We start from the raw sequence: 26,395 nt of genomic DNA on the forward strand, positions 1-26,395 counted from the left end.
ATCTTAGCTCCCTGGTTCTTTGCTCTTGCATATGAATTTATTCTATTTATTTTATCTAATCTCCTCTACATTGGTTTTCCACTGGAATTATTCTGAATTTATTGATTTAGGAAGAACGGATAGCTTTACTATCATGAGGCTTCCCTTCCAAGCACAGGATATGGCTTTGTATCGAACTGAAGCTTTCTTTAATACTGCTCAATGATATTTTTGTAATATTCTCCAGAAAGGTTATATAAATCTTTTGTTGGATGTCTTCCTAGGTACCTTGTAGTTTTACATATATTGATCTTGGAACTTTTCAACTCTCTTATTAGATCTAAAGGTTTACCTGTACAGTCTCTTGACTGTTATAAGAACAGTTTTATATTTTCCTTTAAAAATTTCTTTGCTTCAGTGTTTCTTTATTTACTTTTCTTTGGGGTGAGGGAGGACATATTACCTTTGCCCTGTTGTTTAGTACAGTGTTGAATAGAAGTGGTGATCAACAGAACCCTTATTTAGGGTCTGACTTTAATGGAAATGGTTTTTGAGTTTTCACTCTGTGTGCTGCTGTAGGTTTGGGGAGGTACATGTGTTAGGGTGAGTACATTGCCTTCTATTCCTAGTTTGCTTTAAGTTCTTTTTTTAAGAAAATCATGAACAAACATTGGATTTTTATTATTACATTTTATCCTATGTTTTTTCGGCATCTGTTGGACTAACCATACGATTGCTCTTCTTTAACCTGACAGTACAGGGTATTACGTAATGTATTCCTGACACTGTCATCCTTGCATTCCTCGGATAAACCCACTTTGTTGTCACATAGTAATGTTCTTGTAAAACACACTTGCTGGGTTTGACTTGCTAGCATTTTATTTAGAATTTGACATTTATGATGATAAGTGAAATTGACTTAAAATTTCTTTTTCTGTCCTTGTCAGTTTTGATACTGAGTTCTAGTGGCCTCATACAATGAGTTGTCTAGCTTTCCCTCTTTTTTATCCATTCTCTGAAACAATTTGTATAAAATGGGATTATTTGTGTCTTAAAGATAGGATAAAACTTCTTTATAAAATCATCTGATCCTCATGTCTTGACAAGGTGGTAAATCTGCTGTTAAACAACTTACCTTAATACCAATAGTATCTCCATCTTTCAAGTAATAAGGTGCACCTTGTAAATTATCTTGCTTTTTCTTCTTTTTCCTCTTGGTAATTTGCTGGTTCTACAGGAAAATCATACAAATCAAATGCAACCTCAAATTCTTACTCAGTTTCCTATCACCGTGAAAAGTTGTAGCTAGCCTAGTTACCATGCCAGTATGCCCCATTTCTCTGAGAAAGCCCCCACAACTTTACCCAGCTAGATATTGGAAGCCACTCGAACTTTTCAGGAAAGTATTTGGCAATTTCAGTTTTCTCCACCGGAAGAGAACAGAAGTCGGCAACTCGCTGCCGCAGGGAGCCAGCAGTCCAGCCTCGGGCGGTGTCCCACACCAAGTCCATGGCCGGGACATAGGCCCGCGTGCCGGGGATGCGCATCTGTGTCCTCAGCAGCATGTCCTGGGGGCTGCACCAGAAAAAAATCAGAAGCCAGATTTCAAACACACGAAATGAAAAGCACATGGTAACTGTAGGGGCATGAAGGGCAAAGCTTCCCCTCGACTTTCCTGGTTTTTATAAGGAGAGATTTTCCCTAAATCCTGAATGCTAGTGAGAAACCATTATCCTCCACTCCAGTCTCCCTGAATCCTGATGAAGACTGGAAGTGAAGATCCTGCTCTAAGTCCACAGCAGAGGGCCCTGGAGAGGCAGCGGCAGGGCTGAAGGCGGAGGAGTCTTCCTCAGCGGGGGAAGGAAGGAAAGCGGACCAGAGGCGGAGTGGAAGCAGCCCAGGCGGGATGTGCGCCGGGCAGGGAAGGGCTCAGAGGGGCCCAACCTCACTGAGGTTCCCAGCCACGGTGGCTCCTGGGAACTGCTGGCTGTGCGACTGGACCCAGAAAGCTGGCAGGAAAAGGCTGGTTGAGGCAGACAGTTATGCACTTGATTTTAGGTGCTACAGATTTGAGTTGCTGTGGGTGGCCAGGGTGAAGGCACTGAGGACTTAGAGCTGGGGCTAGAGACACAAAGGTGGTGACAGACTATGGCTGCAGCTGCGAGAGCACCAGAAAACTTAGCAGGAAGGAGGAGAAGAAAGAGACCAGAAAACTTAGGCCTTGGAGGAGAAGAAAGAGACCCCTTCAGAAAGGTGGGAGAACAGGTTAGGTGTGTAGATCGCTACAGGGCACGAAGGAAAGACCACAGATAAGAACTGGATGGTAGCAAGGAGGAGATGATTCGGATCCCTGTACCGGACAGCTGCCAACAAACAAAATAAAAAAAACAAAGAAAAGGGGAAATGAAAATTACTGTGTTTTCTGGTGAGACAATGAATGATTTTAAATGTTGTATTTCTGTTATATTGACATTTTTACCAAATGAAAGGGTGATACCACAGGAGGAGGGGGAGCTGGAGGAAGAGAGCCCAGGAGAATGCTGACAGTAAGGGGCTGCAGGCGAGGCGCTGCTGGGCAGTGCACACAGTGGGGACCTGCTGTTGCAGCCAAGCAGAGAGGGGCTGCGGCACAGATGCTGGAGGTGCCCAGCAGGTAGCAGGGGCTGGGTGAAGAGGAGGGATGAGAGGCCTCCCCGAGAACAGTGAAAGTGCCCTGGAGGTCAGCCAAGGACAGAAGAGCCGAGTGGGCAGGGGTCTAAGGAAGTGCACTGCTGTCCCTCAAAAGGGCCCTCCTCACGACACGTGTGAAAGGGGCAACGTCGCTCCTACACAAAGAGCTCCCACAGTTGCATCAGACTTTTTCTTTAACTGCTCATTCACACACTCACAAAATACTAATGGTTTATAAGCCTTTGAAAAAATGCTCTACCTTACTAGCCATCAAAGGACCAGAGCAAATGAGAATAAGATGACCATTTTTCATTTATCAATTTAGGAAACATCTAAACAGTAAAATTATTCAGTGTTGGCTGGAGGGTAAGAAGAAGTAAATACTCACAAAGTCTGCTTATGGGAACACAAGTTGGTGTAACTTACCTGGAAAGGAATTTAACAATTGATTTTAGAGGTTTAAAACATCCATACCATTTGATCCAGGAATTCCCCTCTAGGAAACTATTCCTGGTCATACTATTTGTATTAAGAGTGCAGGTTTGTAAGTGCACTGGGATTAAATGAAGGTTAGACATGGTTGAAGGGTGCTTTCTCACAGAATACACCGGTGACAAGGATCTTCATCAGGTCAGATAGAGGAATCTTAATATTTGGTGATATTTACAAAAAGGTCTCATAAAAGACTTTCCCATAGTGACAAAAGAACAGGATGGTTTGATGGTAGACAGTTTCTTGGGTGCTTCCTTATTTGATAAATAGTTTTTGACTATGAAACAGGCAGTATTCTAGGTGCTCTCATGAGGCTTCTATTCTAGTAGGGGGACAGATAACAACACGTAGTCAATGTAGTGTGTCAGCTGACATTAGGCTATTAGGATGAAGTTCTGGTCAAGAAGGCAGAATAGACGGTCCCCAGTGTCACTCTCTCCCACAAATGAATGAATTTACAACTATAAAAATGTAACATTATAAGAGGAGGAGAGACCTGCAGAGTTCATGAACGGGGAGAAGCCACAATGAGAGAAAGAAAAAATTCTCAGCGTTTCGGCCACAGCCGCTTTAAGGCTGGAGCTGCTGAGCACATGGAGCAGGAGCTGGCAGAAGCCACAGCCATGCCCTTTGGATGGAGTTCCCTGGAGGCAGAAGGGGAGAAGAGGACTTTGGTGGCCCAGGACAGCAAGACCACTAACAGGGTTCCCATGGACCCATGCAGGAGCAAGGAGCCACAACAGCTGAAAAAGGGGAGCCACTCAGAGGCCGGTGAGTCATCGCAAGGGACTTGGCATGCAGCCTGTCCCATGGGAAGTGTTGGAGTACAGGCAGTGGGAGAATGGGCCCACCAGGGGAACACTGGGACACAGCAAGGACAGCCAATCTGCCCCCCAATCAGCACAGGACCACTCAGAGGAGACTGGTCAGGAATGCAGAATTGCATGAGGTGCTGTTTGATGAAAAGACTCAGGCCCAGATCAGAGTTTCTACACAATCCTGGTGCAAGAGGTCACTGGAGAGCTGGAAGTACATGTAAGGTCAACCATTAAACCCTGAGCTACACAAAAAGTCTTCCCTAGGGAAAGAGCAGCAAAGCAGCAATTTAGCTCAACCACACAGCTCAACTACTGGTTCCCACAGGACATTCCCCCATTTTAGAAATAAGCAAAGGACAAAAAATTAGTTCCCGCCCAGGCACACCACCAGTGCCTCAGGAACCACCAGGGTACCCAAGGATTGGAGACGGGTACCAGACCCCCCCACCCACAACCAGGCACACCACCAGCACCAAGGAGCAGGCCAAAAACATCTCCTCCATGTGCGTGGCCCACCACAGCCACCATGATAACCATGGCTGCCATGAAGGCGGCTAGATGCCACAACCACCATGCAAATGGTCTGCCAGGTACTGGAGTGAGTTGACACAAGGAGAGTCACCAGCAGAGATAAAGAAAGGAGGAGGATGTTTCTCTCCACAGAGCCCATTCCATAGTGATGGAAGAGACATCTGCTCTATGATAATATTGGGGGACCTGATCACACTTCTCAGCATTGGACAGATCTTTTGGGCAGCAAATCAACAGAGTAACCATTATTCTTTCAGAGGGTTAGAAGAAATCTAGGGTGATTGGGGGGGGAGGGAAAGGGGGATGGGGAGGGATTAGACGAGGGGCATAAAGAATAATTATGATTTGTAACAATACATATGCTAGTAATATTGATTTGATCAACATATCTCAGTGTTGAACCCCTAAAATATGTATAATCAATTTTGATTCAATAAAAATTTTTTTAAAAAAAGACATTAGGATGAAGAAAGCTGGTAACAGGGGCAGAGCGACAAGTGCATGACAACAGATGATCCGGCGCACTGATGAGACCTGCAGACGAGCATCTTGCTGACACTTCAGATAACTATGGGTCGATATGCACTTGGAGGTTATTGAAAAATTAATACTCCCTTTTCTTGTGGGAGAATAAGTTTCAGATTCTAGATACCAGTCATACAAACATATCTGTAGAACACAATCTGTTTTAACTTGCTAGATTCCTTAGAAGCAGAAAAAAAAAATACTATGCTATTGTTACATTTTTAAAGAGACATACTTCCCAATATGATATGTGTAACTTTACATGTGCAGTAGAATTTCTTACCCCAAGTTTTCCTCTTTCCGAAGGGGCTCTAAGCAGATCTCATTTCTCCGTCCTAGTTTATACTCCCTGAAAAAGAAGTGAAACAAAATAGTATTAAGTGAAATTATCATTTAATATTTGAATACTATTTTTGCCAACTTGAAGCTTTTTTCTTAAGCAAAGCATCATTTTCTGAATACTGTATAAGAACACTTAAACTTTCAAAAAAGGGGAGAAACTAGAAAACTTGCTGTGATGATTATTTAGATAACTTGGGTCATTTCTTACTAAACGTAGGTTTGGATCTGTGAAAATGGCCAACTGCCAAAGAAATTTCCCTCTGTTTGGCCATGGTTTAGATTCTCATGGCAGTCACTTTTGGGGTGGTAATCAGGACTAATGTGAAAGAAGCCCTCAGGGCTGCTTTGTGCAAAGGAAACTAACAAACTAAACCTAATGGTCCACACACACTCTTTATTTTTTATTTTTATTTTTTTTAACTTTTATTTTGTCGATATACATTTTGGCTGATTATTGTGGCCCCATCACCAAAACCTCCCCCCCTCCTCCCTCTCCTCCCTCCCCCCCAACAATGTCCCCTCTGTTTGCTTGTCGTATCAACTTCAAGTAATTGTGGTTGTTATATCTTCTCCCCACCCTGTTTTTTTTTTTGTGTGTGTGTGTGTGTGAATTTATATATTAATTTTTAGCTCCCACCAATAAGTGAGAACATGTGGTATTTCTCTTTCTGTGCCTGACTCGTTTCACTTAATATAATTCTCTCAAGGTCCATCCATGTTGTTGCAAATGGCAGTATTTCATTCGTTTTTATAGCTGAGTAGTATTCCATTGCACACACACTCTTTAAATTCAAGAGGAGAATCAGCTGAATCTAACACTCCCTGATTGAGAAACAGCTCATCCCTAACTTCGACTTCACTCCGAATACTTCTAAGTTATGATAATGTCACAGCCTCTGGAGCACAGCAAAAAATACACAAAGCTACATTTATATTAATATGGAAAGCTGATGTTGTCCTAGAGTTTGGTTTATGATAAAAAGTGTGGAGTGACTGGGAATGGGCTCTCTGTTACTATGCGACTTCTCCGTCCAGCCATCTCAGTTCCTGGCACCGCAGTGTCAGCAGAGGGCCTGCTGAGCGTCCGGCGAGAAACGTACTTGAGCGGCTGCCGGTCGGTCCGCAGAAGCCTGCCCGGGCGCCGGCTCTCCACTGTCCAGGCTCTGAGGAAGGCTGGGGACGGAGCAGCGAACTCCGGGAAAAGGGGCAAGGTCATGGCCTAGAAAAAGAAACATTTCTCCAATGGTTTTAAAAAGCACTCTTAAAAACATAATGCTTTAGAAAAAAAAAATGAAGTACTACACAATGACATCTGAGGGAAGGAGTATCTCAAGTAATGATACAATCTATTCAGAAAAATCAAAGGAGTATCCATCCCTCTCTTAAACGAAATTAATCCTGAGTAAGTTTCATATTCCTCTCCACTGAAGTCAGCTTGAGAAATAAGTGAGTTTGCTACTTTTAAAGGAGCTAAAAGCTCCTTTTTCATCACGTTTTTAAAAAGGAAACTTTAGAATTAATTTCTGTGTAAATGTAATTCACCAGAGCAGAGTCCGCTCTAGAAAAAGCCTGGGCTGCATCTTCAGCTGTCAGCAGAGCTAATACAGCTCTTCTCTGCCAGTGAGCTAACTTTGTGTAATACGTCAATGTCTTTGAATCCAGCTGGTATTCCCAAACTGCTTTTGAATTCTGTAGAAGTAGGTAACGGTAAGCACCTATTTACATTTAGGTTGAAGCATATAAAGTTGCCAATGTTCATTCATTTTTGACCCTCAAACAGCGATTTTTTAAATCTTTCAACCTAATATAAGAAAAAAAAAGTATCTTCCCACTTTTTCTCATAAGAATAAGGCCATTTGCTTTTTTTGAGGAAAAAAATTTCATACACCAAGGACACACAAAAGCCAAACACCAAGGACTGCTGGTCATATATATACCCCATATTTTTTCCTTTAAGGGAAAGAAGAGAGGTTCATTTCAGTCCAACCATACTAAGAAGCATCTTCAACATTCTGTGTTGTACTTAATTGCAGCCTTCCCATTTGGACGAAACACTCCTTCTCTGTTACTGTGTGGTTTTCTTATGCATTAACATTATCTACTGTAGCACTCTAACATAGAAGCTGATATTCTGACCTCCTGGGAAACCGGTAACACAGCTTTTCACTAACAACATTTAACATATGGATCACAATGGCTTGAAAACAACGTAAATAAAGGGGTAAAGTGAATGCTTTACAAATGTTTCAAGAAACCATGTTTCCCTAAAAAATAAAAATGAACATAAGCCGCAAGTCACTGAAGATAGATTCAAACAAAAGCACAGCATGCCTGTCAGAGTAGGGGTACGTGAGAGCCACGGGGCGACTGCAGAAACCAACGCCAGGAGCTGTCTGAGCCACAGGCGTGTGCTGCCTGCCGGGTACTCACCACTGAACATGGCATATAACAAATGCCATATCAGAACAGACTGTAATTGAGGGAAAAGGAAATAGAAGAATATATTAATATCTCACTAGAAGAAGCCACGTATCACCACTAAGGTATACTGCGGGAAGAAGTCTGACCTGAGACTTCAGATCCACGAGAGCGGCATCTTCTGAGATTTCCACATCTCCCAAGTAGAGGAGAGAAACTTCCACGGGCACGTTTCCAGGAGCACCTTCAAAAGGACAGAGCTGGATGTTTGGAAGGAACCTTAAACTTATTTATTTCATTTTTCTGAAGTACACTGCCATGTTTTGCTGTCATAATAGGTTTATTTGATATTGTAATATGTTTTGATATTGTAATAGGTTTATTAAAATTCCATTCAAGAGCCACTGAATCTCTGGAATTGGCTCCCTTGTGACCTCCAAGGTGAGGAAGCGCTGCCTGGTGTGTGAGCAGCCAGGGAGCAAGTGGGCTGAATCCTAGGAGGAGCAGTACTCTTGTGCTGTCTGGCACCTAGAATGTTCTTTTCCACATTCCTTTCTTCCTCAAAGAAGACTCTGCCCACATTCTCAATATTAGCTCCCTGCTTTTCCTCATAACACTTATCCCGGCTTGTCACTCTTATGTCTGTCTTCTGTGCACGCATGAGTTACATCTGCCTCAAAAGAGCAGGGTGTTCGGGAGGGGTAGCTATGTGTCGTGTTGTTGCCCCAGTACCTGGTGTGGTGGGTGACACAGAGTAAATGCCCAGTAAATGTTTACTGAATGAAGGAAATCTTGACAATAAGAAGGGCCTGTCCACGTTTGTTTAGAAAAAGGGAAAAATAAAATGCTGTCTCATCAAAAACTCTGAATATAAAAGCCGGTAACCAAATTTTAAATTCAGAATATTTTTGCTTTAATTAAATGTCTTGGTTTATTGCTGAGCGCACTGCTAGTACATAAGAAGTTATAGATAGATTATAAGTAAATTAAGTGAACAGCCCTCTTCATGAGTGGTTTGTCTTGCATGTTAAGGAAACTATAGGCTGGCACAACCCGAAGGACAATTTTAGGACATTCTAAAGAATGAAACATATTTTCCATTTGCTGTGATATAAAAGCATTACCAAAAAATAAACTTTTTTCTTTGGTTTCATGGAGAAACACACTGATTAAACATCCATCCAATTCTATATATAATTATTATTTCATCACCAAAGCATTTTTAGAATGTTCACATGAACAAATGTAACCCAACTAAAAAATAACTTTATGCCCATTTCATAGCTGATTCAACATATTTTTATTACTCTATACAAGGAAACTTAACTTCAAAAAATAAGGAGATAAGAATTAGACTCATTTATATGAATTTCATTACATCAATTTCATTACTGAGGTTTAAAAGATAAAAAGAGGGCTGGCTAGTTAGCTTAGTTGCTTAGAGTGTTGCTCATAACACCAAAGTCCAGGGTTTGTACCGGCCAGCTGCCAAAGGAAAAAAAAAAAAAGATAAAAAGACATATGAATATATGATATAATACTTCAGTACTAAGAAAGCTAAATAAGTAATCCATGAGTAAAAGGAAAAAATATACCTAAACAGTAGACACTACTAAAAATATATTCTCCTTATCTACGGTTCCAAAAGAGATTGAATTGTATTTTCTTTATAACCAATTTGCACAAAGGTAATTCAATTCACTGCTAGTGACTTCCACTCATTATGATGTGCATATGGAATTTTGAGTTACTGCATGTTTGTGCTCTGTATTTCTTCTCAGAAGTGAGTGAGATGATGTCACATGCTCTAGAAGCAGTTCTTGGGGGTTTGGGTGGGAGATGCAGAAAGACCAAGAAATGTGGAGGATGTGGATTCCAGCCCTGCTCTCTGCCCCTGTGGGCTGCAGCGAGGCCACTGGAATTGGCTGAAGTCTCAATATCCTGGGACATGATAATAAATGGGGCTGCTATTGTCCTGAGGGTCCTGGGAGATGAAACATAAAAGGTCTTTGAAAAACTATAAAATTATTGAGATAACAATAAAGATAACAATAAGATATATAGTGCTTTCCAGAGGTTACAAAGCACTGTATGAAAATAGGATGGTGTTATGATTATGGAATGATTTATTATAGAATAAATAGGTTCTGATTTTCAACCTTACATTTTTAAAGTAAATATTTCAATGGACTCTCAAAGCAGAAGCAGTCATTTCACTTTTCTTTGTGACATTCTGGCTGCTGCATTTCCATTTGGTCCTCACCTTGAGTAGAAGCAGCTCTCCATACCCTGTCTTGGGAAGGCATACAGTTGGTCTGGTCCTGATGACTCTTCCAGTGTTCTGAGGGACCCCAAGGCTGGTACCACCAGATAGGCACCTTCAGGAAACCCTGTGATGTACAAAGATTAAGAAAATTTCCACTTTCACTTCCAAAGATGGAAATGTCTTAATGGCATAAAATGTTGTTGAATTTATTATTTTTCTTTTCAGATTTATTAACTGCCATAAATTACACTTGTTTATTGTTTTTATATGCAAAATTTTAAAATTGTAAAAATCAGACTTTGGGATGACCGAGACTAAATGTTCTTTGCTGAGAAGTATCTTAGTAGATAAAATAAATGAGAAGCATAAACAAAATAACAAAATATTTGCCAGAGTACACTACCCCAATATTTCCAGGCACTGTAAGAGATCCCCTGGCAGAGTGCACCAGTTACAGCGGATTCCAATTATTATACAGATGCAACAACCTATTGATCTGTTGGATTCCTGTATATAAACTACATAAAATAAGCCCATTGCCTTAGACATACCCTTTAGTTAGTTCAATTTTACCAATTTAGCTAGTTCTTCCTACCTCTTTTTTTGTTAGTAAAGAACTTTAATAGATTTATTAAAAGATCAAAGATGATGTTACAGTGCTCAATTCCCAATTATAGAAGATGAGAATGTAAAAAATAACCATGGAAAACATTTTAAAATATATATATTCCAAGAAACACATATTAGAGTAGAGGTACTTCAAAAAGTTCATGAAAAAACAGAATTAAAAGATCATATGAACCCTTCCATGAACTTTTTGAAATACCCTCATATTTTTCTGTTTATCAAACTGGTGAAGATGAACAAACGTTCAACTTCCATTCAATTAAATAAATAAAAATAACAACAAAATTCCATTTTTTTCACCTAGCAGTTTGTCAAAACCAGAAAGTCTAATAATATTCTATGTTGATGAAAATATAGGTAAACCTGAAGTTTTGTAAATTGGTGACAGGAATACAAAGTGCTGCAAAGATTTTGGAGAGTAATTTGGCCACATCTGTCAAAATGTAAAATGCCTCAGTCATTTAACTCAACCATTCTATGTTTAGGAATCTTCCTTTTAATATATTAGAGCATGCACAGAAAGCCACATATGCAAGGATATTTGTTGCAAATTGTATACGGTAGCAAAAACCATGAACCAACCTTAAGGTCCCTCTTTTAGAAGAGTGGTTACATTATGGCAGGCCATAACTTTTGACTGAAGAATTTCACTTCTAGGAATTTATTCTGTAAATATACTCAAATATATGCAAAATGGTGGTTTTTTTTTTTTTTTTTTTTTTGCTGCCTGATTGTTGGGCTGCAACCGCTCCACTTGCTATAGCAATTGCTAGGGTGAAAGGAGGCCACACCAAATGGTGGCTGTTTAAGTTCCCCACCCGCATGGCCCACACAAGACGGCGCCTAGAGGAAGCAAAGGGGGAGTGTCACTTTTAGTTCCGCAAAAATTTGTACTGGTAGTTGTGCTTTTCTGCGCTCGTGATCAGTGCATGATCAGTAGGCTAAGCATAAGAAAGTAAGGCGCATGCACATGTGACTGGCTCTCAGTGTGGAAATCCCCGCTTGCTTAGATATAAATACAAGTGCTTAAAAGACAATAAACAGAACTGCTTGACGGAACCCCTGCCGCGTCTGAGTGTTCCTTTGAGGGCTGAATAGGCAGGCGGTGCACTCACCCACCTTCGGGGATCCTTCTTCGGCTTACCCGGCAGAGGGCAACTCATCTGGTCCTGCCTGGGGGGGATAGGGAATCTGCCGGGGATCACTCAGTGGCCACGGCCAGGGAAATCCGGAGCCCGGGCCTGGATGACTGAGAGAGCACCCCGACACCTGACCTCTGCTATCATGCGTTATGTGCATGCTCCAGAGAAGGGCCTGTCCCAGTCGGCTCTGCCCTATCGCCGCAGTGTCCCCACCAGCTGAGATTGACATCTGATGATGTGAAGGAGCAGATTTATAATCTTGCTAAGAAGGGCCTGACTCCCTCACAAATCAGTGTGATCCTAAGGAACTCACATGGTTTTGCACAAGTATGCTTTGTAACAAGGAGTAAAATCTTGACAATCCTTAAGTCCAAAGGATTTCCTCCTGATCTTCCTGAGAATCTCTCTACCATTTAATTAAGAAAGCTGTTGCTGCTTGAAAGCATCTTGAGAGAAACAGAAAGGATAAGGATGCTAAATTCCATGTAATTCTTATTGAGAGCCAAATTCACCCACTGGCTTGATATTGTAAGACCAAGCAAATCCTCCCCCCGAGTTGGAAATATGAGTCATCTACAGCCTCTGCATTGGTTGCATAAATTTACTCAAGCAGTAAAATCATTCTTTAAAAAAAAAAATGTATGTGTGTAAGTGTGTGTATGCAAAATGCCACATATATGGTATTTTTTTAATGTGTAACTTGTATCAACAAAAGACTGGAAACAACCTAAATATTCTTTGAAAAGAGACTGGGTTGTTAAATTATGGTATCTCTAAATAGTGGAATATTATGTAGCCATTAAATATAATGAGATAGATTTATATGTACTGATATAGCATATATTGGAGATAAAATATTAATGAAAAAAGCCAAGTACAGGATGTCTAGCATATAATTTTTTGTGCAAATAAAAAGGAATATATAGACATATGTGTATGTATATGATATGTATATATATATGCACACATACTTGAGTGACTGCATGTGTATATTAAAAAGAACATACCTCTGGAAGGAAAAGAGGAAACGGGCTGCTGTGGGGAGAGGACACAGGGAGGCTGGGAGTGGGGAGAGGAGGAGGGACACTTACTTTTCCTGGCCCCTCTTTTTATACACTTGAAATTTTGTATCATGAGTATTACCTAATCCAAAATTAACTTTAAAGATCATTAAAAATCATAGTACAAAATACAGTAGGATTCTACAAATTTATGAAAAAGAATAAGGTAGGTCTGTATGTGCAGATATGAGGAGATCTCCAAAATAAACTAAGGAAACAAAAACCAAGAAAAAACAATGACAAAACAATAGGTGTAAAACAATATAGAGAATATTATCCCTATTATGGAAACTTTAAAAAGGATATGCACATTTACATTCAGCAAACAAATATGCATAATGTTTTTTTGGAAAAATATTAAAGGAAAAATAAACCAATCGTGGCTCTCACTGAAGAGAACGATGTGGACGTGACTTCCACTTTTCATTTTTAACAGCCTTTTGTGCTGTCTAAATTTTCTAATCAAAAGCAAATGGTTATCTAAGTACTAAAATTTTGGGGCCATTTTTTTTTTCATCTTTACATGTGTCTGCATTTGAAAAAAACAAATATTGGCTTAAAAAGTAGTAATATGCAATGTTTATGGAAGCACAGTGAAATGAGCCCTCTCATATACTGCTGATAGGATTGTAAATTTGGTATGACTTGTTAGAAAAACAGTTTGGCAATATATAGCAACAAGTCTTTAAAGTTCATACCTTTTGAGTTAGTAATTCCACTTTTAGAACTATCTTAAAGATTTATATTTATAAGAAAAAATTAAAATAAGCTAAATTTCCAACAATGGGGACATAGGTGAGTTAAACTATAGTAAATCATTACCTTGGATATGATGATTGTTTTTGGATGTTATGATCAGGTTAAAATATTAGATATGAAAAGTAGGAAATAAAATTTTACATGCAATTGCTTTTAATTTTGTTTAAAAATATCTGTAGGGAGGAAATATATCTGATTTGTAGGATTGTGGGAAAGTTCTCTATTGTCTTTATGATTATATTTCCCCATTTTCCCACAATGAAAATATATCATCTTTGTAATCAGAAAACAGTAACTATTACTTACAAAATGTCTATTCAGAAGCAAAATCTTACCGGGGGAGGAAGTTTTCCTTCAATTACAAGCAACGTATCTCCAGAACATATCATAAGCTCTTTCAGTGTTGCATCCTGGGAAAAGAGAAATTCTTTTTTGTCACTTATGACTTCTGAAAGGAACAAACAGACAATTGGATCTTTTTTTTAACCCTATGCCTCTATTACCTTTTCAAGAAACATATAAATGAATAATAAAGCAGATATTGAAGAGATAAGAAATATGCCAAGAATATAAAATCAGTATAGCATTATGTATTAAATTGTAGGGTATAAGCTATAAGTATCATAAAAGATTCAAGAAAGGGCAATGGATAAGACAAGAGATGATGAGAGACTGATTTACAGAAGATGAAATTTTGGTTGAGCCTAAATAGATGGGTTGGATTTGCAAAGCTAGAGGTAACAAGAGAAGGAATTTCTCATGAAAAAAAGAACAACGGCAACGTCAAGGTTGACACCAGCATGGCTTGTTTTGGTAAAGAGCTAAGAGACCAGACTGATCAGAGTGCGAAGCACCAGCTGGAGAGTAACAGGAAATAAAACTAGACTGGAAGGGTGAGCACAAATTGAAGGGGTATGGGACAGAAATAAAGGAGCTACTCAGGATTTCTGAGGAGTTTTTAAAGATCAGTTTGGCCACTACATGCATGACATATTGAAGTGGGGTACACTTGGCCCAGGGAAGCCTTTGAAGTAGTAATTTAGTAATAGGCAAAAGAAGGTTTCAATTAGGTGACCAGCAGTGGGGTGTTCAGGGAAGGGGTACAAAAGCTGACAGGGCTTTGAAGGCCAAGACTAAACATGAAGAACAAAAGATAAATAGGGTAGGCCATGTTTTAGTCTGAAAAGATTAGGATGAGAAGACAGATGGCAAATTTGGGAAGAGAAGCCAGTTTTGAGGGCAATGAGTTTGCTTTTAGATAAATTGTTTGATACCAATTTGGGAATTAATAGAGAAGAAAATTCCAAAACTACTTGAATAAATATATTCTTCTGACATCCAAACTCTATGTCCTGAAGATTCTTTGAGGTCCACTTTTTACTCAAGACAGTCAGTCTCCTGGCCAGGACTCAAGAGGGGCCTCTCTCTACTGACTGACTGCTGTTCGGCAAAGAGCATTCTGGTGGAAAGCCCCAGTACACCTGCTTCATTCAACCTGCTGTTGATGTTCATGCCACTGTCTATTACTCACCAGAAAGCAGGCAGGTAAAGATTGGGGAAAAGGGCAGCTGACCACAAGTATCTAAGCTTTCTCCCAAGCTTCATTTTGGTTCTGCTTCCAAGGCTATGGGTATGAACTGGGAGGTTTGATACTATTTGGACCAAGACGATGAAGACTAACCAGATTCCAACTATTCTGTGATAAAATTGTTCCTAGGGCTACCCTAAGAGTCTGGCCTGATCTAGAGTCTGGACCAGAGCTTTGGTGACTGGTTGGTAAGATGAATTCTGCATCATTAACTTACAGAGGAACTCTGAGATTAAAATATTCAGGGGTCAAAAATTCCGAAGGTATCTTCCAATTCTTTCATTAGTTCAAATGTCATTTGTTTTCTGAAATTTTCTGTCTCCTAATGAACTACAACTCCTAGGGACATGTTCTCTCTCATCAACGGGATTTATCACAGATGTCAGAAGTGTTCCCACCTAGCTGAGACTTTCCTTCTATCAAAAAACTACAGTAAGGACTGGCCCGTGGCTCACTTGGGAGAGTGTGGTGCTGATAACACCAAGGCCACGGGTTCAGATCCCAAGTCAAGGGTTAAGATCCCCTTACCGGTCATCTTTAAAAAAAAAAAAAAACAGTAAGAAAAAAGTGGAAATAGACCCATTCATAGATGTTTGTATCCTAAGAAAAATAATGAAGGGCTTCTCTAGAATTTATTTATGTGTGGGTTGCGTATCTTGTAGGAAAATACAAAGTAATCATTTCTAAGAGTAAACTGTATGGAGATAATCTTACTTCTTCATATAAAGGCTCCCCAGCTTCAAAGCACCAATCCATTTTTCGTAAATGCCATGTATCTCCTGTAAAGGAATCAAAATCAGGATGAAAAAAAACCAGAAGAATATATTTTAAGAGTTTGTCAGAAGTGCCCCTTGTGGGCAAATGAATATCAGAAGGGATTTGATCTGCTAATAGTCATTAATTAATTTTTAAGTCAATTATGTCTTCCAGAGCATGAAAAAAATTAAGTTGTTCTCTCAATTTGGTTAATTTGCCTTCTCTTCCACAAATGTATACTTGCAAATAAAAACACCACTTGCTACTATTATACAATATTTACTTTATACCTTTATTATTTACATGTACACACATATATACATCACACATCAGTATACATATGTGTACACATATGCATAAGTATGGAATCCTTTCTGACAACTTTATGAAGTTGAGTCTTTTACTGTCTTAGCTGAAAGTGTATGCTAATATTGCTCAGCACCTACTAATGTTTACAAGAAAATTATTCCTATCCACTTAGCAGTTAATCCAACAAAAGTATAGTGCTAGTGCTTTCTGAATAGCATTTTAATAAAGTTGGCATAAGTGAATATTTATAAATGTTCATTAGACTTTAATCTGATTTCTGTTTTTCAGTATACTTGCTACACTGGTGAAATGAGAATTTTATTGGGTTGGTAAGAAAGTTGGATGGGGCAAAAGTTTAAAATCCTGGTTATTAAAAAAAAAGAGCTATATTTATAAACAGACAACTCCCCTCACCCACCAAAAACATCTAATAGCCAGAGGAATAAACATAGGTCTCATATTTATTTCCACTGGCCACAGTTTTTGAATCCCCACAATATTCTTTTTTATAGACCCTCTTTTGTCATTTGTTCTTGTTTTAAATACAGTAGATTTCTACCAATTTTTTTACTTACTTTTAATTACCTCAAAAAAAAAATCACCAAAAGTTAAAAGTGAACACTATCACTTCAAAGCACAGCACGGTGGCAGGCACATGGGCTGTGAAAGCAGCAAGACCTAGCTACTTGTTGCATAGCTCTGGGTGAGGCACTTAGCCTTTCCCAGCCTCCTTTTCCTCCTCTATGAAATGGGAACAGCTGATGCTCCCTGCATGGTAGGACTGTTGTCGAGACTAAATGAGACACTGTGTGTACCCTTCTAGAAGAAGGCCTTTTACTGAGAGCTTGTTACCTTCCCTTCCAAATAGCAACGACACAGACGTCTACTTTAATGAAGTTTGAGAACAGCAAAGCACTCTAATAAAAGTATGACGCCTCATCAGGCTCACTGGTCCTCATGAGGCTCATGATTCCACCCAGAAAGCTACTTCAGTTTACCCTGGGTTTATTTTTTTTCATTCATACTACATTCTCTAATCTATACCACAAAAATATGAAATAATGAATTGAAATTGACTCAAAAAGATTAAAAAAAAAAAAAACAGTGAAAGACCTGGGTTAACTCCAGGTGGTATAAATCTTAGCTTTATTTCTTTTGTACTTTTGCTGGATTCTATCTAGGTTGTTAGAGCTATCTAGGTTACTCAGAGCTAATCTACCACTAGTTTTCTTTTAGTTTGCAAACAAGAACCAGGAGAATTTTTTATGTAAATACAGAAATGAAACTATTTTTTTCTCCACAATCCTGTAAAAATTTTCTCCCTAAAAAAGTTTTCCTTAGAGTTATAGATTATTTATTTTAAGTAAAGGATGTGGATAAGATTACATCATTACGGTAAATAACTTACCTGGTAGGCCAGATTTCTCCAGCATTATCTTTAAACACTGTAAAAAAAAATTATGTCCACTGTTAGTTTTCTGTTTATGAGTTGCAGTTCACCCTGGACCTATTTAAGTCTCATAATTCTTGAATAGATAAAGATATACAAAGTTGAGAAGATAATACACAAGTGAGCTCTCCTTCTTAAGAGTGAGGTGAGGCCAATTCAGGAGGGGAAAAAAAATCAGTGTTTACAGTGTTTGCAACCAGGATTTACTTCAAAGTTTTGTTCACTAACTTCCAGGTTTGAGTCACTACTTACTTCCTATGCAGATTAACAGTGTGTATTTAACTGGATATGATGAATTAGGCTGATTTCATAGATACACATTAAACTCTGAATCTGATAAAATACCGGCCTTTGTTTAGCACCCATGAAACACAACTCATATATAAACTCATCAGGAAAGAACTGGGCAAGCTGTGCTCTCATAGCACAATGCAAAAATGGGACATATTAACAAAAGTTTAAAACAAAAATAGTAATTAAAACTCCCAACTTATTATTTTTTTTTTTGTCTTTTTCATAACCGGCACTCAGCCAGTGAGTGCACCGGCCAGTCCTATATAGGATCCGAACCCGTGGCGGGAGCGTCACCGCGCTCCCAGCGCCGCACTCTCCCGAGTGCGCCACGGGCTCGGCCCAAAAACTCCCAACTTATTGAGGGAAAAACATTCCTAAATAAATCTTTGGCAAAAAGAGTAAATAAAAATTGATTTATACTATCTAGAGCAAAAGAGAGCAAAGCAAGGACAATCACTGCTGTACTGTTTGGAATAAGAGAAAATGGTAAACAATCAAAATAGCTATTGATGGGGGAGCATTTTAAAAAACTAGGAAATGTCCTAAAGCAGTTCAAAGAATAAAACAAACTTATACATACTGGTCTTAAAAGACCTTTAAAACATTTTAAGTGAAACTTAAAGTTTTATTACAATACACGCAGCATGATCCCATTTATGATTTAAAAGAAACCACACAAACAAATTAAACTCTTCACTTCTATGTGTACATACAAAGCCACATGTTGGCATATGCATGGCTAAGGTTTGGAAAGACACTCTACTAATGTGGATAAGATTACATCATCTGATGACAACAGTGACTTCTGGAGAAGGGACTGGAATAGGGTAGTGACCAAGGGAGATTTTTAACTCTCCTGAAGTTTAAAAAGTGAGAATAAGTCCATGATTACTTGAATGATTAAAATTAAAGACTTCAAAACATAATTACAGATTGTTTAGAAAATGGTAACAACAAGAATACAATATATTAAAACATGGGGAATGGGACCAAAACTGTATTCAAAGAAAACTGCAGTTTTAAAGGCTTTCTTTATTTAAGAAAAACAAATAATGGAACATTCAACCTAATTGTGTTCGAGACAGGGGAAACAGCCTGCATAAAGGCCTTGTTTGAGGAACAGTAAGGAGGCCAGAGTGGCTGCAGTAGAGGGAGAAGTAGTTGGAGGTCTGAAAACAAACGCACGAGAAGGCCAGATCACAAGGCCCTTGTAAGGTCATTCAAAGCTTCACCTCTTACTCTGAGTGAGGTGGGGAACCACAGGAGGCTGTGAGTATAGGAGTGATTAATCTCACTTACATTTTAAAGGATCACTCAACTTCTTTGTAAGGACAGACCCTGGGAGGTACAAGGCTGGAAGCAAGGAGATCAGTTATGAAGCTGCTGGAATAACGCAGATGAAGGGCTTGACAGAGCAGTGGCAGTGGAGGGAATGAGATATGGGCAGATCCTGGATACATTTTGATGGTAGAACCAAAAAGATTTCCTGCAAAACTGGATGTGACATAAGAGAAGAATCAAGGATGACTTCACCATTTTTTGCCTGAGCAAGCAGAAAAAAGGAGCTGCCATTAACTGAAGGAGAAAAAAATGTGAGTGGAGTGTGTTTTGGGAAGAAGAACAGGAGTTCCTCTGTGGCTGTGCTGGAGTTTGAGATGACTCTTAGACAACCAAGTGGCATCTGGATGTTCTGGGGCGAGGCCAATCTAAGAATTGGCAGCAGAATGTTCAAAAGGTGCAGAGAAGAGGAGGGAATAGCTAACTGAGAAGGGGTAGCCCAGTGGGTAGAAGGAAAACATGAAGAGTTGTGGAAGCTGAGCTGTAAAGTGTTTCAAAGAACAGGGAGTCACCAGCGATGTCGAATGCAGCTGACAGAGCAGGTGGGGTGAGTGCCAACTGCTCGCGGGGCACAGCACACGGAGGCCACTGACAACCTGGGTGAGAGCTGTTTCAGTGGTGTTGTGGGCACAAGTTTCCCTGCAATGGGTTCAGGAGAGCACAGCAAGGAAGATCTAGACATCACTCTTGAACATGTTTGTGGTTTCTTTCTTTGACATTAAAAACACTAAGTTAAAAGGCCAATGAAAAACTGGGAAAATATTTACAGTATATAACAAAGGGTTAAAAAATGTTTATTTAAAAAATGTTTTAGCATGGAAAATTTCAATCACATGCTGAGAATAGTAAAAGGACCCCCAAGTATACATCAGTCAGTGTCAATTATTGCCACGGCCAGTCCTGTTCGTTAGTCCCCCACATACTTCTACTATCCTTCCCCCAGATCTTTTTAAAGCAAATACCAGATATCATATTATTTCACTTGTAAATATTCAGTATGCATCTCTAAAAGATAAACATTCTCTTAAAAAACATAACCCTAAAATGATTATGACATATAAGAAAATTAAGAATTCCTTAATATTAACAAATATCCAGCCAATGTTCAAATTTCTCTTTCTCTTAAATTATTACTACTTAAAGCTCGTTTGGCTTGAATCAAAGCCCAAATAAAGTCCATACATTGTAACTGGTTGCTATTTATCTTAAGCCTCTTTTAACCTATAGGTGCCCCCAACCCATGTATTTGTTGCAGAGTTTTCCAATCTGGATTTTGTTGACTGCAGACCTGTGGTGCATTTCTTCTTCTTTTTTTTTTTTAATTTTATTATGTCGATATACATTGTGGCTGATTATGATACGACAAGCAAACAGAGGGGACATTGTTGAGGGGGGAGGGAGGAGGGAGGGAGGTTTTGGTGATGGACCTGTGGTGCATTTAACATGTTCCTACATCTCCTGTATTTATTACTAACTGGTAGTTAGACCTAGAGGCTTGATCAGACTCAGGTCCAGTTTCTGTTTTTTGCAAGAAGGGCACGGGTATTATTCTGAACTTCTATAATGTCTGAGTGTTGGTATTTTTTTGGTTGTTAGCAGTTCTTTGAGGATCATTGCCTAGATCCATTAATTTATTAGGAGTTGAAAAATTGTGATATTCTAAAATTCTTTCTTCATTTAATAGCTGGAATATGTTTATGAGGAAAACCTTTTCATTATCTACTCAGTTACCCTGAGGTATAGTTTGCAAAGGAAAAACAGGATAAATGCTTGATTTTTTTTGGCCTTTATGGTTCCCTAGCATCCACGATAGGTAACCAGTGACTATTTTCTTTTAGAATCATTATGAACTCACAGATTTTAGGTATATGTTTCAATCAATTTTAATTATTATTCTCACTGATATTTGAATTGTCTTATCTCTGACTAGTGGACTCTTCAGTCTCTTGGACAATTCCAATGCCTTTGTTAGCAGCTTCACTGCCTTCTGTGATGACAAGGTACTCGAGGCTCATTTTACACACTTCCTGACCTAGATGTAGAGCTGGCCCCAGTTCCTGGTAGTAGGAAATGGTATTTAGCCACCATAATTTGGCTGCTAGGGGTACTTGCTGCTACCAGGTTGATCATTATTTCTAAGCTGTGTCGGGACAGGGCTAGAAAAAAAATTTAATAAAAAATACATGAAGTTCATTCATACTCTCTAATTCAAATTTAGGAGAACAAGTTTTTATTTAACCACATGGATTTTATCTGTCTCTCCATTTTCTATATTGAAAGTCCCAGTTCTCAATAACACCAACATAATTACTCATTTGTTTTGTCACACACATACATGTATATAAACATTAATTCCTGTCATGTGATTGTGTGTGTATACAAAGTAAAACTACCAGAAGGAAATATGCCAAAATGTTAATATTGGTGGGATAAAGAATATTAAGGGGGTTTCTTTTTTTTCTTTTAATCTATTTCTGCATATTCCAAATTTCTATAATAAACAAGTATTACTGATAACCAGAAAAGGAAAAAAAATTGTAATATTACTTAAAAATTCCAGTTGGTTCACCAATTTTCAAGCTTCCATAGCTCCTCTAGTGAGTACATATAATTCTTTGAAGGATATTATGTAAACTGTAGCTTTAGGATCCACAAGTCCTAACACATGATACCCAAACACCCACAGTCCCCGAACAAAAAGTAAAATTACTTACATCTCTCACAGATGTTGTTTCTTCTACTATGATTTCCATCTCTGTCCCAGGTTGAACATTACTCCCCATAGCAAAAAACAGGAACAGCTAAGATCAAGACAGAAGTATGAGTGCAATTTAATCTGGATTTTAAAATTCTATAAACGCATTATTTACTTCCAAAAAAGTAAAGCCAAGTGTCTACAAAACTTACAAAAAATCTCAAATTATTTAAAAACAAGGCTATGTTGAGTAATTTAATGTTACAATATATACAATAATCTTGCCTACCTAGAAATATAAAATGCTTCATCATCAATGTTTTTACTTCTAATAAACATCTCTCATGGATACTATTTCTTTCTTTTTTTTTTTTTTTTTTGTCGTTTTTTCGTGACCGGCACTCAGCCAGTGAGTGCACTGGTCAGTCCTATATATGATCCGAACCCGCGGCGGGAGCGTCGCCGCGCTCCCAGCGCAGCACTCTACCAAGTGCGCCACGGGCTCGGCCCTCATGGATACTATTTCTTTTGCTTTCATCTCCATCTTTGTCTCAGTCACTCCCAAAAGGAATTTACAATTATTACACACAGTAAGCAAAAATTTTGTTTTTTTCTCTGAGTCATCTGGTTATGATTTTATTTTCTATATACTATAATTCCCATGACCCCAAAGGAAAAATATAAATCTGATCTCCTGCTGATTCAGTTCCTTATAGCCCTGCTTTTTTTTTTCTAACTCAACCTCACTTGTCATGTTTTCTCTGGTATCAGGTTGTCATGCACAACTATTTGCTAGAGTTCAGGGGAAAGTAAATTAAAAGGGAAGTAGTTGGGAAATTAATAAAGTAGATCCAGGAACCATGGGAACCTGTGATGAGTCCAGATTACCTTGATACAGGGTATTTAACAATAAGGATGTCACTATGACTTCTGGAGTGTAATAAAAGAATATTAAGTAGGTAGGGTTTCTGATAAAGACCAACCTGATATTTTATACAAAAAAATGAATACTGATGAAGACAAGGGGTAAGGGAGGCTGATGTTATTACTGCAGACAGTAATTAAGCCCAGAATCAATATACTGTTTTATTAAACCTAAAATGCCATTGGTTGGTAGATTCATTATTTTCTGCACCATTAAAAAAGAAGAACAAAACAGTGTTGCTATAAATGCAGGAAGTCACGGACTAAGATGCAACCTAACCTCTAAGATGTTAAAATGTGGGGAAAAAAAGGTGCATCTTAAAATTTATAAAGTACAGTGTTTGAAACTGGTGGCCACTCAGCCTTAAAGATCCCTCTTAACCACAAAATTTTCACAGAAAAAGAACCATATGAATATACTTTGGCATAATATTTTTTATTTAAACACAGAAAACTATACAGACGTATTCCTAAAATAAAATGCATCATTTAAGGAAAAAAACTTACAGAGAAAAACAATATTATTGGAGTAGTTAAGGTACTAATTATAAAATTAAGACATTCTGGTTATGGAAGGGTTGATTTTGTTTTGACAGGTGACCTTATTTTACCTGAGAGGAAGTGGGTGCTTTTCCAAGACACAGTCCCAATGAACTCCCCATCTTCAACTCTGCTTCCTTCAAAGTAGAACTGTCTGGCACTATAAAGAATTTTGATAACATAATGAATATTATTAATCCTACTGCTCCAAGCAAAACAATATACTGAAATCAGTCTTTCTTTGACAATCAAGAAAGAAAAATGAGCTGCACATTTTGAAAGGACTCCGTGCACTATGGTCGCGCTTGAGGTTCAGCTCCCACACTCTAGAAGACGCTATTCTCACTGTCTGTACAACAGTGCCAAGAGGCAGCTATGAATGTTCCAGGTTCCTACGTAATAAAAATGACTTTTTCAAGGAGCTGTTATTTATACTGATTAAAAGCTACATATTCCAAATCGATCCATAAATGGTGGTCAGCTTCTTCCAAGTTTAAAGTTGAGATTGTGACGACCATCAATAATTAGGCTCGTCCATGATTAAATTAAGTCTAATAACAAGAGAGGTTACAGAGGTGAGAACCAACGACTCTATTTCACGACCGGTGTCACATAAAATCAGCAAATCAAACAGAAAAACTTTAAAAATGAAGCTAGAAAGACATAACTAGATCAAAACTGTGACTAAAATGAGGATCAGATAATCAGAAAGATGGGTGCTTCATGTCAGAAAACAGAAGTGTTTATTTTTCAGGTTAAGGTTTTCTGTAATATATGAGTGAGATTCCTGAATGAAAATATGTCCTATAAATCAGTTTCTAAAGGGTAATTTAAAAATATTAGGTATTGGAAACCATTATTTAAAGTAAGAATGTTCCAGAAAGACACATGGTGTGAGTGTATGTTATCATTTGAAAACTACCAAAAAAATTTACCTGGACAAAGAAGCTTCCCATTTCTATCAATAGGTCTCAAACAGCTGTTCTCAGCTATAAATAAAAAGGAGCTGGTTAGCACAGCAAAGAAAAGTAAAGAGAGATGCTCTATTGTGTTAATTAGCAGGAAGCTACAATGAGCTAAAAAAACCAAAACAGAAAACAAAAAACCTCCCAACAACCAAACCCCTCACCACCCCAAAAAAACAAATACAGGCACTCTTTGCTTTGCACAGTAGGGCAGGACTGTAAAATTACAAGCCAAAACTGAGCAATCTGAACAAAGCAACCTTAATAATCAATGGAAAAAATTCAATTGTTACATGAGTTTTAAAAATTTTTACCGAAACACTTGAAACTCTGTTGGTTATACGTGCATTGGGGAAAAAAACCCAAAAAACTGTAAAACTAATATTTACCCTGTAATTTAAAACACTAGAAACTCTGAGAATGAAACCGTTTTATGTCTTTGTACAACCCATTATCAAGAGTAGTTTAAACAGGGCTTGCTTCTTCTCATTGTACAGCTTATGATAGAGAGTGAGCATTTTCCTACCCTCGGGGCGAACTGTCATACCCCTTTCTAAGTCTGTATCAGCTTCCAATATTTGATATTTTGCACTTTCAATGTCATGCAATATCTTTGAGAGCTCCTTTAATGTGAAGTTTTTGCCAGTGTCACTTCTGCTGGGACACTGTCAACCTTTGTGTCACGACCACTTTCCTCACTTATGTCGGTAAATTCACCTTCATCAAGTTCCTCGATGCATATCTAGTCTCTTAAGTGACAGCAGTGTCAACATTCCCATGGGCAGCTGCTTCTTTCATAACTCCATATACTGTTGTTTCTTTGTGCACTTTCCTCTGTCAGCCAATTCCCTCTTTCAGTTATCCATTCTTGTAAAATGTCATGTGGGTTATTGCTGGGAGAAAAGGAGGCAATACAACTACACGCTTTGCTGTCTGTGTGGTGAACTGTACAACAGATGCGCAATGCAACCACCGACAGACTTGAAAGAAGGGCAGTGACTGGTCACTGGTCTTGGCACACCACTCGTATTTACGTGTGATGTTTAGACTGTAGAACTAGTAGCCAAGTGTGTGCTTTATTCAGTTACTCACAGCTAATATACCAAGTTTGCTGAAATATGAACCATGTGGGGGACTGATATTATGTTAACTATACTGTGGTAACTGAAATTGATGCACACCAGAACTGTGCAAAGCAGACTGTCTATATTTAAGATATGCTGGGTGGTTTTATGCTTATTAAATGGATTAGGGCTAGTGTGCACTATTTTTGAGGATGCAGATTTCTTTTGTGGGAAGGAACACATCAATTTTTCATTCTAAACACAATTCTAATAAAGTAGGACATGAACTGGGGAGGGGAGGGTATGAAGCCTTTTGAACAGGCAAGAATGGCATGTGCCTCAGAAGTTCTAACTTTATTAGACAATAGCAGAATCTCTTTCTGAGATTCTTTTTTTTTTTTTTTTGGCAGCTGGCCAGTAAGGATATCTGAATCCTTGACGTTGGCTCTTTCTGAGATTCTTGAGTTCAATATCTTATACTACAATAATATGAAGTTAGCATATAATTCTAATACAAATTTCTTGTCAACCGAAACAGTTTATGAAGAGTTCCCCAATTTAAAGAGTGCATTTTAAATAATGTCTCCTTTAAACCTTTTCACTTTCATTCAACACTTATTGTGTATCTTCTATGTGCCAGGCACTGTACTAGAAGCAGGTGACACAGCAGTAAGCAAAACAGCCATGGATTCTGCCTTCACAGACCCTGGCCTAAGAGAGGCAGATGTTGATAACAAATAAAAAGGCAGTTACAGCGATAACTGCTGTGAAGGAAAAGGGCGTTATGAGAGTAAAACAGAGATTAACGGAGATCATGTGGTCAGGGATGAAAGGAAGTAACA

General features: G+C 38.6%; 1 protein-coding gene and 1 pseudogene across 9 annotated transcripts in view; one reads left to right on the forward strand and one right to left on the reverse strand.

The window, feature by feature from the left end:
* The window catches only part of USP40 (ubiquitin specific peptidase 40), an 87,467-nt gene that overhangs the window by 8,852 nt on the left and 52,220 nt on the right, over positions 1 to 26,395 (reverse strand). For 8 of the 9 annotated variants that reach the window (XM_063095423.1, XM_063095432.1, XM_063095448.1 and 5 more), the window contains 12 exons: positions 24,460 to 24,513; positions 23,596 to 23,684; positions 22,080 to 22,166; positions 17,692 to 17,728; positions 15,933 to 15,997; positions 13,966 to 14,040; positions 10,039 to 10,165; positions 7,925 to 8,019; positions 6,458 to 6,576; positions 5,299 to 5,364; positions 1,344 to 1,554; positions 1,115 to 1,210 (listed from right to left, as the gene is read on the reverse strand). In XM_063095423.1, the coding sequence (XP_062951493.1) occupies positions 1,115 to 1,210; positions 1,344 to 1,554; positions 5,299 to 5,364; positions 6,458 to 6,576; positions 7,925 to 8,019; positions 10,039 to 10,165; positions 13,966 to 14,040; positions 15,933 to 15,997; positions 17,692 to 17,728; positions 22,080 to 22,166; positions 23,596 to 23,684; positions 24,460 to 24,513 (1,121 nt within the window). Of the gene's footprint in view, positions 1 to 1,114; positions 1,211 to 1,343; positions 1,555 to 5,298; positions 5,365 to 6,457; positions 6,577 to 7,787; positions 7,828 to 7,924; positions 8,020 to 10,038; positions 10,166 to 13,965; positions 14,041 to 15,932; positions 15,998 to 17,691; positions 17,729 to 22,079; positions 22,167 to 23,595; positions 23,685 to 24,459; positions 24,514 to 26,395 lie in introns of those variants that run through there. The other variant, XR_010023424.1, reaches the window with a different exon arrangement.
* On the forward strand, positions 11,953 to 12,409 carry LOC134390744 (small ribosomal subunit protein uS15-like; annotated as a pseudogene).

The sequence above is a fragment of the Cynocephalus volans genome, chromosome 1 (genome assembly GCF_027409185.1).
Source record: "Cynocephalus volans isolate mCynVol1 chromosome 1, mCynVol1.pri, whole genome shotgun sequence".
NCBI lineage: Eukaryota > Metazoa > Chordata > Mammalia > Dermoptera > Cynocephalidae > Cynocephalus > Cynocephalus volans.